The following is an 18,397-nucleotide window of genomic DNA, read 5'->3' on the forward strand; positions in this document are numbered from 1 at the left end:
ATCTGAGGAATTTCTCTTCTGCATTTCAATTCGGTCTATGATAAGTGATAACTATTAACTAGTGTCCCGTACTCCCGTTCTGGTATTTCCATTCACGTAAATGTTCACTTTTACTGAATGCAAGCGCAAGAAAGTGCAGGTAAAAAATGTAGATTCAAACTCAGCTAAAAGCCTAAAACCCATTCTAGCCAAATCTGTTCATAAACCGCACTTCGTAACAATGACCCAAATCACCCAATAGAATTTTTTTAAACCAAAATTTGCAATGGTGATTATTTTTTTAAGCAAAATAGGATCTTTCGTTTAACCGAGGGGAAACAAACACAAGTCAACAACAGAGGCTACAAAACCTAGAAATAATCCACATGAAGCTAAGCTTGGCTGTCTAGTTTCCAGTTTCACTCTTGAAGAGCCAAGATTGTTAAGCACTGCAACAACGGTAGCTACAGTATGACCGTCTGGTGCCCCAACATTGGATGGATTCCACCAAACAGAGCGCCCGTGCATAGCCTGAGATAACTTTTAGGGGTTTTTATGGTTCAGTCCACCCCTAGGTGGACCTAGGATTTTTTAGGGGTGGACTGAATCCTGCCCGTGGATTGATGCCAAATTCACGGGCAGGATGTGGTTTATAGGGTGGGGGGATAAATCAGAATTCTGAGGTAGAGTGCAGGCTAAAAATCCCCAACTTTTAACCATCTAATTTCTACATCATGAAGCTTTTTCAGAATTTTAAATGGACCATGGTGGGACCTGTAGGACCTAAACCATCATCTTGCAAATGATGGGGATAAGCAGGCTTTCCCCCATAGGCATTGTCCTTTTCATACCAGACATTAGAATCCTACTTTAAAAATCAAAACCAGTTGATCCAAGCCATAAGCAATGCTCCCTTTAAATTCATCTGGATTTTCATTTTTCAACACCCTTCAGGCGCAAGACAAGGATCATAAGAGAAAACGATTAATAGAAAGAGAAGAATACAATATTTTATGAAATTCAAATCCACCAATTCACGGCCGATAACAATCTCAGACAGTTTATCAATTAAAGATAGTGATTAAAATAAATACAATTACCGCGATTCTGATCTTCACTCAACAGCATCTCACCAGTATGTTTCATCATGGCCAGAATGGCAACAAGCAAAATTTAATCAGCCTGACGAAACCTAGATTGTTGGAGATGTTTCCATCATGGCCGGAATTTCAATTCTCTGTCATCAAGGAATAAATAGTATTAAAAAACTTGGCTCAAGTAGGCTCTGCACTTCGCTTTGCATTGTTGGAGATGTTTCCATCTTTCTGCTACATGCTCAATTCAAATACTCGTATTGCTGGATTAACAAATGGAAAAACAAATGACCATTAAAGCAAAAAAAAAAAAAAGAAAAGAAAATATTAAAACATTTAAGTTCAAGAACCAATGCCAATTGAAATTTTTCAAGAACAAAAACGTTGAACTACAATTAAAATGAAATTTATCTTCTCCGCTGCTAAATAGAAACATCACTTTCCATGTCTTCATATACAAACCTAGAGATTTCAACAAGTTAGGTCTAGTACGGATTTCAGTCAGCCCGAACACAACTTGAAGCCACTCCAACCCAACATGACCAAACTACATGAAATAGGATTGATTACCAAGCCCTAAACAAGTGTTTCTTCTGCAAAACTCAATAGGCTCACTATTTTCTAGGGGGTACTGTCAAAACATTTGACAGGTAAATTTAGGTTGATTTTTTTTTAATTGATTCAGGACACTTAGATTTAATTTCTGATTACCAACCTATTTTATCTGAAAGAATTTGACCCACGCGTATTGAAAGCCTTTCTGCTGGATTTTTTGATTTAGGAAGCTAAATTGGATTTGGTTTGTTACTAAAATATATGAGGTTACTTTTTAATCAGGTTAGCCACTTGTTTGAAGGAAAATACCTCTTGAGGGCTTTGCTTTAGTATATCCATGTTAGATGCGTCTATAAAAAGAGGATTTAGGAGATAAATAATGGGAATACATTGACGTATATTAGCAGTTTTTTTTTCAGCAACATATATTAGCATTTCTGTCTATTTTTGCAGATGGCATCAGGTAACAGTTATGCCCACCAATCTGATTGGGTTAGACCAACTTGACCCTCTTTCCACTTAAATCCACGGCATGAGCAGGAACAACTATGGACTGAATACCAGAGGTAATGCATATATAGTCATGGGGGTTTACAAGGCAAGGAACACTGAAATCCCTTTCTCAACATATCGGCATACCTCACAGAAACCCGAGAAGATCAATGTGGACAAGGATAGACTACTACAGAGAAGAAAGATAATAATCAAGATGTATTTGCAAAAATAAACGTGTACATAGAGCTCACCTCACTCAATAGAAATTCCAGAAGAAATGCAGAGTTTTGAGTCTGCACCGCCACTGATCACACTATCACTCTTCCACCAGTCAGCACATAGTACCTGTATTTTAGCAAAGACCATTGCGTTAGAGAAGGTCCTTCCACATGGACCCACAGAGAAAGAGACAAAAAGGAGAATAAAATACCTTGTCTTTGTGGGAGTCTATCACTGCGAGAGGCCACTGTAACAAAAAAAAAAAAAAACAAAAATCGTTTGGGGATCAATCAAACTGATATTGATTTATTAGTTTTTTTTGATAAATATTGATTCATTAAATTTAATCATCCCTAAAATTTTAAGGGAAAAAAAGGCAATACCGCTGTTCTTAGATCCCATAACATAACCTTCCCATCATAAGAAGCAGAAAGCAAATGAAACCATGACTTCTTATGCCACTTGCAAGAAGTAATCCATGAGGTGTGGGATGAGAACTGAAAGACAGGAGCTAAAGTTCCTGTAAAGAACATGAATTTAGTCGAGGAGCGGAGAGAGAGAGAGAGAGAGAGAGAGAGAGAGTATCTTGCTGTCAACTAACCTGGTTTGCGAGGATCCCAAATCCTAAGAATAGGATCAGAACCTCCAGCAGCAATAAGGGCAGAGCTTTCACCACCAACATCAAGGCAGTTGAGGACTTTGCCACAGAACTACATGGAGATTGTTGAAAATTATAACTATCATTTTCTATCACCTACAGAAGCTGCTCAAACTGCCTAAACCAAATATGCCATTGTGAGACTTCATGGTTCCTTCCATCCCATGTGCCTCATAGATAAATTTGCTAAACCAATAAATGCCATTTACAAAATCATGCAAATATCCGCATGGTCAAGTGATCCTGACTAATGACAAAGGGGCACTTTTCTTTGGACAATAATAAGAGCTCACTACTTGAAGCTTGAATAATCTAAAAAGGTTGTTTAAATAGGAATCACTGGTTGAGTGCCACCTGCATATCAATTTCCTTCCAGAATCTGAGGCTCATCTATTCCCAAAAAAGTGCTAGAGGATGATAGATTCAGTTATCTGGAATGATAAGCATGTGTGATGCATGAATCAAATCTTTTTCAGTGAATAATAGATGAAACATATATGGTGTCAAACATGAACAGAAGATGAAGTCTAAACCCACTGTGCACCCCCATCATCAAATGCCAACTCCTTTAAAAGTAGAAAGATCAAACAAGCTGAACATTTTTGCATATCTTCAAAATGTAGAAACTGAAGCCAAGCATTTAATATAACTGCAAAACTGAAAGCAGATACTAATTCATATAAAATGGTCTCTCATGAGATATGTTAAACTGATATGCCATCAATGGATCAACACACCATTGGCTTCTCTGGGAATTGCAAGACTCAGAACTTGACCTAACCCAAAGAGTTTCTTCCACAAGTATACTACTAACTTTTATTTTAACTGTAAAAGGCCAAATATAAGCTTTGCCTGCTTACCATGTCCAAAGAATCTTTGCCAGTTTCAACATCCCATCTTCTAATAGAATGATCCCATGATGCAGAATAAATTGTCACATGTTCTGGCCAGACAACAGAAGAGACACATTGTGTATGCCCCACAAGGGTAGATACAGCCTCCCCCTGAATGCCAAGGAAAGCCATTATAACGAGTAAAAATTAGTTTGGCATGGATTACTTAAAAAAAATTAAGATTATAAAACCAATCAAAGAATTCAAAATAAGAATACAACATCTTAACCTGAAACACTGCACTAGAAACTTGCTATTTCTATTAACAAATTAGCATATAAAAGTGTTTTAACTGCACAAGAGAATTAAAAATAAATAAATAAATACTAAATTATACAACATAATAGGGTTACTTTAAATATCCTTGTATCCTCAAATTCAAGGGAACGGTGCCCATAGAAATTTAGGTTCGTGGTTATACTAATTTAAAAATCAAGGAGGATGAATCTTGGCATTTTAGATGATTGAACCTAGAAAAATGATTGACCAGGTGAAGATAACCTCCCAGATCCATATTTAATCATGCACAATGTTGCACTATTATAGTCAACATGCTATTATAGTACAAATGTACAACTGGATAATCTATTTACCAAGGGACTGTTTGATAAACAACTGAAGTGGCTGAACTGAATGATTTATTTCTTTGTCTTTTAGTGGATAAAATAATTAAATAATAAAATATTTGTGGATGCAGTAATCATCCCAACTTCAGATTCAGTTATTAAGGACCTCACAACCTCCTTAAAAACTTATTCAATAAAAGAAAGAGCAATAAGTCATTCAGTTCAGCCACTTTTGGCTGCTATCAAACAGCCCCTAATATTCTATTAATGGGGTGAGATAGTTACGCCTCTTATTCTATTTTCTCTTTGTTCTTTTGGAAACATCACGGTCATCACCACATCAGAAGGGCCTAAATTGCCTACAAAGCATTCCCCTCTCAAAGCAGTGCAAGTAGTCATCTAAATATCAGATAGAAGTTCTTCTTGGCTTTTGGGTTCCTACAAGGTTCTTGAGGATTGCTTGGATTAATTCCCTACAAAAGATTCCTTGCTTTGCCTCTAACAGATCTAGGTTTCAATTATGTGGAAGGTAATTCTGTATCTTCCTACTTCATGGTAGATGATGAATTTTTCCACCATACAAAACATGATAAAAATATGGGCTTGAGATGGTAATAAAACAAGAATAAGTTACAGGCTCAAAAGAGCTTCTGTACCCTTTTCTAAAACTCTTCTTCCATCATTTCACCTGTTGAGGGCCCGGGAATAGGATCTCGTCACGGGTCGGTCCACGGGGAAAACCTCTTTTTTCCCTTGTTCCTTCCTGCTCGTGATGAACCTATCTTGGCGCCTTCGGTGATTTGTCCAAGAGATCACCAACTCTCCTAACTCACTCTTGACTGAATAATTTGATATCTCATTCAATAATGGGGTCTCCTTAAATAAGAGATTACAAGAGTCCTAATCAAAGGGAAAGGGAGTCTCCTTGCTGAATAGGGAGAGTTCCAGTTCTATCTTGCTAAGGATAAGATAAGCTAATCCTAATCTGATAAGCTACTAACAAGATCAGATAAGCTAAGCTAATCCTAATCAGATAAGCTATTAACAAGATAAGATAAGAGATAAGAACAAGCAAAATGAACTAATCTAATCTAGATAAGGCTGTTGTTGCCGAACTGGGTAGGATGAGCATCACTAAATCCTTGCTGCTGCTGGCAGTGGGCCCGGGGCCTTTTGCTGCCGGCAGCGATGGTACGTGTTCCCGAGGAAGGCGTCCATAACATTACTCCCCTCCTGGACTACGAGCTTGTCCTCAAGCTCGAAAGCTGGATATGTGGCTTGGAACTCTGTCAACGGGATCCATGTGGCTTCTGTTGGTGGTAGGTCACACCATTCCACCAAGACTTCAAGGATTCCACGATTGAAACAAGAGTGGGTGACAGTTTTAGGCTAGGGGACCAGTTTGCCATCTTTCAAGGGTGGCAGGGAGGGAACTTGGTCCGGAGGAACACCCGTAAATGGTTTCAGCAAGGAGATGTGGAAGACATCATGAATTCGGCTAGTCTCTGGCAATTCCAGTTAGTAGGCCACACTGCCAATCCGTTGCAAAACCTTGTAGAGCCCATAGAACTTAGGGGCCAGCTTCGAGGCAGCCTTGTGGTGCAAGGAGCGCTACCGGTAGGGCTGGAGCTTCAACCAAACAAATTGTCCTAGATCGAATGTCAGTTCCCGGTGGTGCTTATCATAGTGGAGCTTCATGCGGAGCTGGGCCTGCTGTAAGCGCATGCGGACGTCGGCGAGGAGGGCGTCGCGGTCCTGTAAGGAGTGATCAATTGCGTCCAAGCGAGTAGATTCGGGCTCGTAGGACAGCAAGCGGGGAGGATCCCTGCCGTAAACGACGCGAAAGGGAGTCACGCCGAGGGAGGAATGGTAGGCTATGTTGTAGCAGTACTCGGCCCAAGGAAGCCACTCCAACCACCGTCAAGGTTGATCGCCTATCAAACAGCGGAGATACATCTCGATAGTGCGGTTAACCACTTCCGTTTGACCGTCGGTTTGTGGCCAATAAGCTGATGAGTAGGCCAGGGTGGTGCCGTGTAGTTGAAATAACTCTTTCCAGAAGGCACTAGTGAAGACCGGGTCTCTATCGCTGACGATGCATTCCGGCAACCCATGTAAGCGAAAGATATGTGTAAAGAAGGCGAGAGCAACCGAAGTGGCACTGTACGGGTGTGATAGAGGAATGAAGTGCGCGTATTTAGAGAAGCAGTCGACTACCACAAAGAGAACTGATTTGCCCCCTACCTTGGGAAGTCCCTCAATGAAGTCCATGGAGATGTCGGCCCAGATCTACGATGGGATGGAAAGGGGCTGAAGGAGGCCTGCCAGGTGTAGGTTTTCCCATTTGTGTTGTTGGCATGTGGAGCAATTATGGACAAAATCTCGAATAGAAGTCTTCATACCTCGCCAATGGAAATCAGTCTGGACGCGGTGTAGTGTTTTTTGAATGCCCTCATGAGTGGAGTTATGGATGCTAGTGATGATGGTGGGAATCAACGGGCAGTCTGCTGGAAGATAGACTTGTCCCTTATATAGTACCAACCCGTCGTGAAGTGACCAATCGGGGTCGACAGTGCCGGTCTGGATCTTCTGCAGTAAGAGCGACCATTCCGGGGACTGTGGTGTTGCCTTCTTAATGTCGTCAAACAGAGAGATCCGAGGTTGGGAAATGCTACATAGAACCATTGCGTCTTCTTCTCGCCTAGACAAGGCATCAGCTGTGCAATTAGAGGATCCCGCCTTATATTCCACCCGAAAGTCAAACCCAAGCAGTTTGCTAACCCAATGATGCTGAGGGGAAGTGGTGAGACGCTGCTCTAACAGGTATTTGAGGCTGGAATGATCAGCTTTGACAATGAACGACCGCCCCCACAAATACGGCCTCCAGTGTTGGATGGCTCAGGCAAGGCCGATTAGTTCGCGCTCATAGGCTGGAAGCTTCAGATGCCGATCGGCCAATCTGCGGCTGAAGAAAGCGATCGGGTGCCCTTGCTGCTGTAGTACAGCCCTGATACCCACTCCGAAAGCATCGCACTCGACTGTAAATTCGAGGGCGAAATTAGGTAATTGCAGGACATGGGTTGAAGACGGTGCATTTTGTAGTGACAAAAAAGCTTCATCAACTGCATCGTCCCACCGGAAGGAGTTTCTCTTCAACAGGTTGGTTAATGAGGCTGCCAACACTCCATAGTTCTGTACAAATTTGCGGTAGTAACCCGTTAAACCGAGGAACCTGCGTAGGGCCTTGGTGGATTGAGGTTTGGGCCACTCTGTTATAGCCTGAATCTTGGAACTATCAATTGTTACACCCTGCCCATGGATGATGTGGCCGAGGTAAAGAACCTGTCGTTCCCTGAAGGAGCACTTGGACCGTTTCAGGAATAAGTTGTGTTGGTGTAGGAGTACGAAAACGGTCCTCAGATGGTGGACATGCTCTACCATGATTTGCTGTAAACGAGGATATCATCAAAGAAAACTAAAACAAATTTGCGCAGATGGGGCTAGAATACCTCGTTCATTAGTGCCTGAAATGTAGATGGTGCATTGGAGAGTCCGAATGGCATGACTAAAAATTCGAAGTGGCCATGGTGGGTGCGAAAAGCAGTCTTCTCCACGTCACTGGGAGCCATGCGAACTTGGAAATACCCGGACCTAAGGTCCAACTTAGAGAAATATTGGGCACCATGCAACTCGTCAAGCAGTTCGTCCACAACGGGAATAGGGAACTTATCTCTGATCGTCCGGTCATTGAGTTCTCTATAGTCAACACAGAACCCCCACATTCCATCCTGCTTCGCCACCAACAGAACCGGCAAAGAGAAGGGAGAGTGACTTTTGCGTATGATCCCTTGGTTCAGCATCGTTGTACATTGTTTTTCTATCTCATCCTTCTGTAAGTGAGGGTAGCGATAAGGCCTGACAACGACCGGTGCTGAACCCGCCACCAAAGGAATACGATGGTCACAAGCTCGATAAAGGGGAAGACCCTTCGGTTCCTGGAACAGATCTAAAAACTCGGCAAGAAGTTTTTCCATGGTTGTCGGTTCTGTTTGGAGTGCATGAACCTGCGGTGTCTTTTCTTTAACCCTGCAACCGTGCCATGAAACTTGCTTGCCATTCAGGTGGAAGGTCATGGTGAGTGCGCTGAAGTCCCACAAAATCGGGCCTAGGGTAATTAACCATTTGACCCCGAGAACAATATTGAACCCATCCAACAAGAGTACAAATAAATCAACAAGAATTAGTTCAGAATTGACCTGTACTGGGACGTCCTTACAAATCCCTGGACTGTGAACTTTTTCACCATTTGCGACGGCTACCTGTAGTCGCGACCAGAGTTCCATTGGTAGTTTTAACTGCAGGGCTGCATGTTCACTTATGAAGTTGTGTGTGCTCCCTGAATCGACGAGAATGTGCACCGGCTGACCTGCGATCTATGCATGTAACTGCATGGTCTGAGAGGTTTTAATACCGGTAATCGCATGGAGAGAGATCTCCGGTTCGAATATGACGGGTTCCCCTTCCTCCTCCTCTTGCTCATCTATGAGAAGGCAAAAAAGCCTCTTGCATCTATGTCCTGCCGAGTAGAGGTCAACACAGTTGAAACATTGACCTCTCGCTCGGCGCTCTGCCATTTCTGCCTTGGTCAAGCGCTTGATGGGAGGAGTGACCATGTTACTGCCTGTACTTGTCACTGCTCTAGAGGTGGTGGTCGTGGGAGGCTTCATTTCCCGGCTGATAGCAGAAGAGGGGGTCGTTGCTGCTGGTCTTGGGGTCACCCACGAGTTCGGTGGACGACCCACATTAAAAATTCCACGGCTAAGCTGCAGCTTGCGCTCAAATGTGCGGGCTAAGTTCATGGCTGTGACCAAATTTGGGGGATCCAGCATCTCGACATCCACTCACAGGGGTTCTGCAAACCCTGTTGTGAACATATCCACCTGTTGGTCTGGTCGCACGGAGGATGCCCTCGCGAGGAGGGTTTGGAACTGTCGCTGGTATTCAGCAACTGTTCCGGTCTGTTTAAGGTTAATTACCTCGCCCAGTGGGTTGCTGGTCAATGGGGGTCCAAACCAAAGAAGGCAATAGGATTTAAACTGGGGCCAACTGAGCCTGGGTTCTTCTTGCTCTAACCGATAAAACCAAAGTTGTGCTTCTTCTGTTAAATGAAAGGCGGCTAGGCTTACCTTGTCCTAGTCATTTGTTTGTTGATTCCGGAAGAACTGCTCGCAACGATACAACCAGCCTAGGGGGTCTCCGTTGCCGTTGTACGATGGGAACTCCAGTCTGTTGTACTTGGGGATGATGGCTGCTCCATGGCTGACGAACTGCTGTTCGCCAGAAGACTCTGGCAGGTCTGGCCGGCGATCGTTAGTTGTTGTCCCTCCATCAGAGTTCCTTTCCCTACTGGAAAGAAGCATCTCCATTAGTCGTCGCAGTTCTCGCACTTCTTCCTTGATCTCACAAACTTCGGAGCTGGTCTCCACGAGTTGGTGCTCGAGGTCGTGGACCCTGGAAGGTAGCTGCTCCAGATCTCCCATGACACCTTATTCTAATACCAAGTTGTTGAGGGCCCGGGAATAGGATCTCGTCACGGGTCGGTCCACGGGGAAAACCTCCTGTTTTCCCTTGTTCCTTCCTGCTCGTGATGAACCTATCTTGGCGCCTTCGGTGATTTGTCCAAGAGATCACCAACTCTCCTAACTCACTCTTGACTGAATAATTTGATATCTCATTCAATAATGGGGTCTCCTTAAATAGGAGATTACAAGAGTCCTAATCAAAGGGAGTCTCCTTGCTGAATAGGGAAACTTCCAGTTCTATCTTGCTAAGGATAAGATAAGCTAATCCTAATCTGATAAGCTACTAACAAGATAAGATAAGCTAAGCTAATCCTAATCTGATAAGCTACTAACAAGATAAGATAAGCTAAGCTAATCCTAATCTGATAAGCTATTAACAAGATAGAATAAGAGATAAGAACAATAAGATAAGAACAACAAAATGAGCTAATCTAATCTAGATAAGGCTGTTGTTGCCGAACTAGGTAGGATGAGCATCACTGAATCCTTGCTGCTGCTGGCGGTGGGCCCAGGGCCTGTTGCTGCCGGAGGCAATGGTACGTGTTCCCGAGGAAGGCGTCCATAACATCACCCCTATACACTTCTTTCCCTCTCAAATTCAACTCTTGCATGTCAATTCATAACAAATGTCAAGTGGGTGTGATGTCATGTGTTATTGTTGCGAAAAATCTAACATAGTAGCAAGTGGTTATTTTTTAGAAAATAAGAACAGAAAAACATACACAATTACATGGAGTCATAGAGCCATAGAGTCATCATAATATATATCAAGGGAAATCTTCTTAGCTTCTTTCAGGCATGTTTTCCAAAAGCAATATCCTTTGCCCACTAGTTGAATTGAGAAGGAATGGTTGAAATGAAAATACCCAATGTATTTTTGAACACTATGCATACAAGATCAGAATAGTATTTAGCCATAGATGCCAGCATCTGTACAAAAAAGGACCTCAAAAAAGTATGATCAGAAGTAACATCTTTGAAATCAGAATGTATTGACAACCAGCTCCTAATGGCATCTATGGCTAAATTAATGACCTCAGCTTCAGAAGAGGATTTCTTCTCAAACAACCTTCTATTTCTTTCTGACCACACAACCCATAGCACTGCTGGAGGGACAGAAGCCCAGCAAAGTCTCCCTTTTTTGGAAAGTCCAGAAATATGCCATTCTTCCAAAAGAGCTTTAACTGATGCTGGCATGCACCAGTTCAGATTCAGGGATTTCAAAAAGTGGCACATACTGTAGTACTAAACTTACAATATAGGAAGAGATGTCCAACTGACTCACCTCCTCATTACATAGACAGCACCTGATATCTGGAATGCTCATTCCTTTTTTATCAACATTTCCTTAGACAAATATCTCTCCAAAGCTACAACCCAAACAAAGAACTTAATTTTTGTAGGAGCTAGATTCCCCCAAATGGCCTGAAAGGAGATTCAGTCCTCACTAGCTTATAATAGAAGGATTTAACTGTGAAAACTCCAGTTTTGGTCCCTTTACAGATTTTTGTGTCTTGGGAATGGAGATTTAGTTGCTGGCTTTGTAACAGAGATAGAAGGTCAGCAACCTGCTGAATTTCCCAGTCATTGAAACTCCTTCTAAATGAGGGAGTCCAACACATGATATTCTCCTGAAGTCTGAATGAGTCTGCCACTAAGGCTTCTTTGTCTAAGCCCACATTGTATAAGTCAGGAAACATCTCTTTTAGGGGCCTGTCACCAATCCAGTTGTCTGACCAGAATTTCACTTTTCTTCCATCTCCCACTTGATGCAGTCAGAGAACCTTCTAGCTGCCTTACAAACTCCTTTCCATACTCCACAACCATAGGTTTGAGGGGGTGGTCCAGCATCCCACCCATTGTTCCTTAGGCCATACTTCTCCTCTATCACTTTTCTCCACAGATTATTTGGTTCAGTTGAGAATCTCCACAGCCAACTTCCCAATAAAGCTATGTTGAACAACTTCAAATGTCTTAACCCTAAACCACCTTGTGATTGAGGTTTGCAGATTTGACCCCAGCTCACTAAATGATACTTTTTTTTGATAGATAGCTCACTAAAGGATATTGTGAGTCTCTTTCCAGCCTTTCCAAAGAAACTCCTTCTAAATGATGAGTCTCAACTTTGCAGATCAGAATAATAATGTTGAAACTCTAGATTGAGATACCAAAAGTTTTTTGTCTTCATTTCAGAAAACAGAAGGATAAATACCTGTAACTGGGATTCCTCAGCCTCAGAACCCATTTTTCTCTTCTTTACAGACACTAGATCACCTTCTGTATCAGATTCATTTGTCTGCCACAAGTTGATGGTACAATCCCAGGAACCAGAAGAAACCTATGCGAACAACAGAAAAAAAAAAAAAAGAAATCATTTTACATATGAAAACTAGTACAGTTTATGTACATAATCATTGGCTAAAACGCAAGAAGATAAACCAGACCATATCTCCAGAAGGCTGTGCAGCAACACTTTGTACAGATGATTTATGCCCCTGCAGGATTTTGAAGGCTCTAATCTTCATAGAATGACCCAGGACTTGTTGCCCTGCATCAAACTTTCAAGAGGAAAACAAGATATTAAGCGAATTAAACAAAATCAGGAATCAGAGTATGCAATAGTAGCAGTTTCCTTTTACCTTCCATAGCCTCAAGGTATGATCTTTTGAAGCAGTTGCTATTCGTAGGTCAGTAACACTATCATCACCTACAAGGTACAACCGTACAAGTATCAATGATAAACATATACCATATGAGCTCAGACATAATAAGCAATTTAAAGCACAAACAATGAAAGAAACCAACCTCAGATGCCAAACTAGAAATAAAGGCAAAAAACTGTTATTCTCTATAAAACCTTGAACCTGATGGCAACTGAAAGGACTTCAACAGATCCCAAGGAATATAGACTTCAGTAGCCTCTAATATCCCAGCATGACATGAAGCAACCCACTTGAACAAGTGCCTCTTATGTGCCTCTTTTGCAGTTGTCCCACAATTGCTTTCTTGGTACGCCCATCCAGGATAGACGTTTTTTTCCTAACATCCATTTCAAAGACTAACACTTTCTTGGAAACAGCCTCTGTGTCAGTGTGTCTGCAGGGGTAAGGCTGCATACATCTACCCCTCCCCAGACCCCAGATTGGCAGGAGCCTCATGCACTGGGCCGGGACAATAATGCGGTTCCAATAAGGTTGAGGCGTTGGCAATCCTTAAGTATGTTAGTGTGCAAGCACCCCAACAATGGCAACATTATGGTAAAAGGGCATTCATGCTACTTATGGGAAATCAAGAAGAAAAAAATGCCCTTGAAGACTCCCAATTTCATTAAGAAAATTAAGTATTTTGGCTCCCTTCAAATATCTCCAACTATAAACTAACAAGATATAGATTGATATGGAAAGATACCAAACTCAGGAAAGAATTCAGAACAGATTCTTTGTTCATCAGGCTGACTTTGATGCCAGTATCGGATGTTTATTTTACCTTTTCCTCCTGAATCTATACTTCAATGAAATAATAGTTACATATACCAAGGGGGATCAAATTCTTGGACAAGTAACATGGCATACATTACATTTACATTCTTTTGCCTGATACCAAAACAAGACACTTAATGTAATGTCCAGTTTATGCACCAGAAAAGAGTCATTAGGTTTCAACTCAAATCTAACAGATTCTTTTTATTTTATCAGTAATAATGAAAAAAGGATTTTATTAAAGAGATGAGAAAGCGAACTCCCAACCCTAGAAAGGAATTGAAAAGATGGGAAACAAGAGAAACTGAGAAACAGCTTGAAGGCTGTGAGTAAGATGAGGAAACAATTGAATTAAATGTTCTTTTACTTGAATTGAGTTCCCTATTTATAAGATTAGGAAACAATTGAATTAAATGGACTGGACATCACAAACAAAGAAACAATAATCATATCAGGAAATGAAATATTTCTTTCTTTCTTTCTTATTGATAAAAAAAAATGAAAGCTTTCTTTGATATATACCTGTTGGACCAATTATGCTGACAGAAGTAATTGCACCACTATGCCCCTCCAATATATGACTACATAATCCACCAGCCTTCCATATCCTGGAAAGATTTAAAGGTTGGCATAAGATATCCAATCTTCGCATTTACACATATCCTTTGGGTAAATAACTAGCCAAGACGGAAAACAGTAACAAGCAAACAACACTCCTTAACTGGTAAAGTGAACAAAAAATTGTTGGAAAGTATACCTTCCAAAACTGTCATAACATCCTGTTAATATAAACCTGTTACATGATATACGTCAACTCAGCTATTTTGAAGTTAATTTTTTGGCAAAAATATACTAACTGGAAGTTAAAGAAAATGATAATTGTTTTATTTCCACATTGTATCAAACACCAGCATATATCTACTTTAAAACCAGTTATCTTCCATAATGATGTTCAAAAGAATTAAGGTTAGAACAAAGGTACAGGGAGAATCTTTCTCATCTTTCAAAGAATTAAAAAAAAAAAAAGAAAAAACAAATCAGTTAGTGGGAAAAAACAATCAGAAATGGAGAAAGGCATGCTCCACCACCACTCAAAAACATTACCCACTCTTTTCTGGCAGGAACCAATCAGCAACATTTCTCTTTCTTTCAGATAAGTATCAAAAGTTGCAAAAGAAACAAAAGGAACTAACAAATAAGTGAAAATAGAAATAATGCTTAGCATCCTTATTTACCAAAATCTGCAAGAGAAGAATGAATTAATAAAAATTCTAATATGAACTCTATACCACTTCAATATAAATATGCAGGAAATACATGGGTCAAATAGCTTCTCTCTGAAACATTCTTGGTACAATAGCAAGGAGTGCTTGATGGTGTAAGAGATTTTTGGGCGACAATCACATCTTCCATTAAAACAATAATGCCATAGAAATTTGCATTATCTACAACACAAAAACTGAAGATGAATTTGGTACCTTTAACATTGCAAAAACTCTGAACCAATTGCAGAACCTTATCAATGACACATGCAGGATTTTTTTCTTTTTTTGACAAGTCACATGCAGGAATTTTTACCTGACTAACTTAATCTAAAGTTCAATTTATAGCCATTTCCATTGCTCAATAGTCCTACACATGCAGTTTCCCAGTGCATGAGGAAGACATTCATCATAATCATCTAAGCCTTATCCCAACCATATGGAATTGGCTGCATGAGGAAGACATTGCATTTTAAATATCAAAGAAACCATTGAAATACTTATTCACAGGTTCACTTAGTTGCCAAGTTATTAAACCAGAACGGGAAGAATCCAGCCTCCCTCACATCATATAGCTGTGGCAAACATACAAATTTCAAATTCATTTAATTAGCACCACTAGAAAGATACTCTAGACTACAATTATGCAATTTACTGCTACAAAATATTTCTACCCTATGAAAGGATAATGTGACCAATCTGAACCTTCAGATAGGGGAAAAATTTTTGTAGTCCGCCAAAGTTTTCCCTCAGGTAGGGGACCTTTTTGATTGGTTTATGTGTTCATTACCCAGTCCATGTCAACTTAGACCTCAACAGTTACCATGTATTGACATCTTCCATGAGTTTTATTAGCCATCATCCATATTTTAAAATATTTCTAATTTGAAAACTGCCCACAAAGACATGCTTGCTTTGCACGGACAGGAGTTTTTAATCTGAAATTTGCCCAATGAATAGTGAGTGGAGAAGCAAATGAACGGAGCCCTTTCAGGACAGATTTCCATCTAGAGAAGATGTAGGAATAGCAGATTTGTGTTTCGAAGCATTTCTCAGGATAACTAATGCTTTTATTTCTGTTCTGATCTCCTTGACCTACTCTTTTGAAGAATCTTTAGACCTGGTTTTACCTCATTGGTTAACTAGAAGCTTTTTATTACTTTAATGGGTCCCTTTGACATGGTTAATAATTAAAAGAAAAGTCTATGCAAGAACATCTTCCTGCTTCTTGTTATCAATAAAAACATAAGATTTAAAATTAATAAATTCTAGAGTGACTAAGACACAAACAGTTATAATAGAACAATGAAGCAAATCAGAAATTTCAAGTTTTCAGTCAAAGAAGCTAAATATGGATGGTGAAATAGGAATCATGCTGTTGCATCTTATTAACCATCCAAAAGTTTACCTAGGATTGGAACCACTGACTGCACTGACCCAATCATCATGTAAACAAGGTTCTTCTTGTTTTCGTGGGGCTACTGCCTTTATATATTCAATTTCAAGTGTTTTCTCCTGTAATATATATCAAGAAGGTACCAGTTACTAGCTGGGAAAAATACTAAAATCATATTATAGGTAAAATTTCACTACTAACATAAAGACAGACAGATGTGTTATAATTTGAATTGTATGATTTCTTCTCTTCTAAGAAAATGTATCAATAAAAATATCCAGAGGTCCAAGCTTAAAACATGTAAAACCAAGATAGAAATGCTTAGTGGAACGATACATCCACTGATTTTGATTCCATCTTGAGATTTTGGTCAAGTATGGCTGTTTGATCTTTCACCCATTGTATGGAAAGAAGGTTGTGTACTCATGTCACTTTCTTTGATTTGTGTAATTAATGCATGCTTTTGGTCTGGCTACTGGACAAAAAACAAGACCTGCAGGAATAATACCACTAAAGTAACATTTTTAGAATTTTAGATTTAGAAAAAATCCTCATATGACATGGTTAATAATGTGAACGTATATGTAGAATTCTCAAATGCTTGACTATGTAAGAAGTTTCTTTTTTAATCGGCAAGAGCAATCAATATTTTATAAAAAGTATTAATGAGGCATGAAATCCACATTTCTGTGTGTGTGTGTGTGTGTATTGAGATGGATGGGGATGTAGAAATGGCCAAAAGATTGATATGTATATGACAAATAATCTATATTAGTAATTGAATAAAAAGCAACATTGAGGGAAGACGAGTACCGCAGAAATGCCTTTGGTAAGCAAGAACTCTTCAAGTGACATTCGTACCAACTCACCATCAATGAGAAAATCAAAAGGTTGGGGTTCCCGGTCAGAATTTCCTGATGAGAATAAGTTATCAAACATGAGACAGTAAGAATATTAAAATACATATATAAAAAAAAAAAAGGCAACCAAATGGAAAAGGAAAAAAGGTGGAAGAGTCAGTAAATGGTTAGAACGCATTTTAAATTTATCCATAATATCATTGTCAATCTCCACCGCTGGAGCTTAAATTGAAGGTAGTAGAAGGGAAAGTTCTATTTACAAACTTAATTTGAACTTACAGAAAACAGTAGGAACATCTCAAGATGAGAAACCTAATATTACGAGTCCCAATAGTTAACAATAAAAATTTGAACTAAAACATCAGGGGAAAAAAAAAGAAAATGCAACCATAAATCATTTATTCAACAGAAGACAGGCGAAGCAAAATTCGTACAGATAAACAAGACAGATGCACGAAATTTTACCAGCTTTGAGAAGATTATTGACGACAGCAGAAAGGCCTATCCTGGTAAGGTTGGAGGGAACCGCAATAGAAACAGGAGGAACTCTCAAAGGAGGCTGGAGCTTCGTAACAAAGCGAGCTTGAACCCGCCTTGATGACTCCATAGGATCACTATCGAGCTCCATTGCTGCAGGGAGTGACAAAAAAAGAAGGGAAAAAAGTTATACATGCTAGAGACTAGTAAACAATAAACGCCGATACATCCGTGCTGGAGGAGATGGTGATTAGGCTAGGTTCCATACCTGCTCAATCCCAGTTTTGAGGTACTTAAGAAGAAGACCCTGCTCAGCAAGCACGCAGGCTGAAACAGAATTGATATAAGAAGAAAGACAAGGAAGCAAATCCTGATTGACGAGAACTACCTATTGCTACTGCTGCTCCTGTTTCAGACCTAAAAATGTAAAATCCAAGTGTTCCCTAATTGCCTAAAACCCTCCTCGCATTTTTGCAGGTAATATACCGTATGCCGTATCATACCTTTACGGCATCGTTGTAGCTTACCTTAAACACTCCTGGAGTGAGGGATGGCATTTGATAGGGATGGGCCCCGCCCCGCCCCGAACGGGGCGAGTTTTTCCGGATCTTAAATAAGAATGGGGGCGGGGATGGGGAAAATAATTTTTCCTTCAATCGAGTACGAGGTAGGGACGGGTTTTATACATAATTCTTCGAATCCGCCTCAAATGCGAAGGTAAATTAGTAAAATATTTTTAAATTTTTCTTAAATTTTTAAAATCTTAGGATCCCATAATTTTATTTTTGAATTATCCCTAAACTATTATAATTCAATTTTAAAATACCTCCAAATTTCTATATCTTATCTATAAATTGTCCATAAAATAGATAAATTTTAAGT

The 18,397-nt window shown here is 40.1% G+C and overlaps 1 protein-coding gene across 1 annotated transcript; it reads right to left on the bottom strand.

Moving 5' to 3' along the window:
- Positions 1-950: 950 nt before the first annotated feature.
- On the bottom strand, positions 951-18,163 carry LOC148854459 (Transducin/WD40 repeat-like superfamily protein). Its single transcript, XM_088983411.1, has 15 exons — positions 17,784-18,163; positions 17,504-17,668; positions 16,992-17,092; positions 16,191-16,297; positions 14,278-14,313; positions 14,043-14,128; positions 12,681-12,748; positions 12,486-12,599; positions 12,254-12,379; positions 3,861-4,004; positions 2,944-3,052; positions 2,726-2,862; positions 2,554-2,589; positions 2,375-2,468; positions 951-1,336 (listed from the first exon to the last, which is right to left on the bottom strand). Exons 2-14 carry the CDS (start codon positions 17,664-17,666, stop codon positions 2,376-2,378), a joined length of 1,320 nt encoding a protein of 439 aa, XP_088839537.1. The 5' UTR covers positions 17,667-17,668; positions 17,784-18,163; the 3' UTR covers positions 951-1,336; position 2,375.
- Positions 18,164-18,397: the final 234 nt, after the last annotated feature.

Source organism: Nelumbo lutea, chromosome 4 (assembly GCF_056320005.1).
Source record: "Nelumbo lutea isolate HS-2025 chromosome 4, American lotus-T2T, whole genome shotgun sequence".
Classification (NCBI taxonomy): domain Eukaryota; kingdom Viridiplantae; phylum Streptophyta; class Magnoliopsida; order Proteales; family Nelumbonaceae; genus Nelumbo; species Nelumbo lutea.

What these genes read in the sequence shown, in the direction of transcription:
- LOC148854459 (XM_088983411.1), bottom strand. Translation starts at nt 17,666, where the DNA reads ATGGAGCTCGATAGTGATCCTATGGAGTCATCAAGGCGGGTTCAAGCT. An exon ending in TTACCAAAGGCATTTCTGCG is followed by an intron (nt 16,298 to 16,991) that starts GTACTCGTCTTC and finishes TATATATTACAG; the next exon opens with GAGAAAACACTTGAAATTGA. An exon ending in ATACCTTGAGGCTATGGAAG is followed by an intron (nt 12,600 to 12,680) that starts GTAAAAGGAAAC and finishes TCCTCTTGAAAG; the next exon opens with TTTGATGCAGGGCAACAAGT.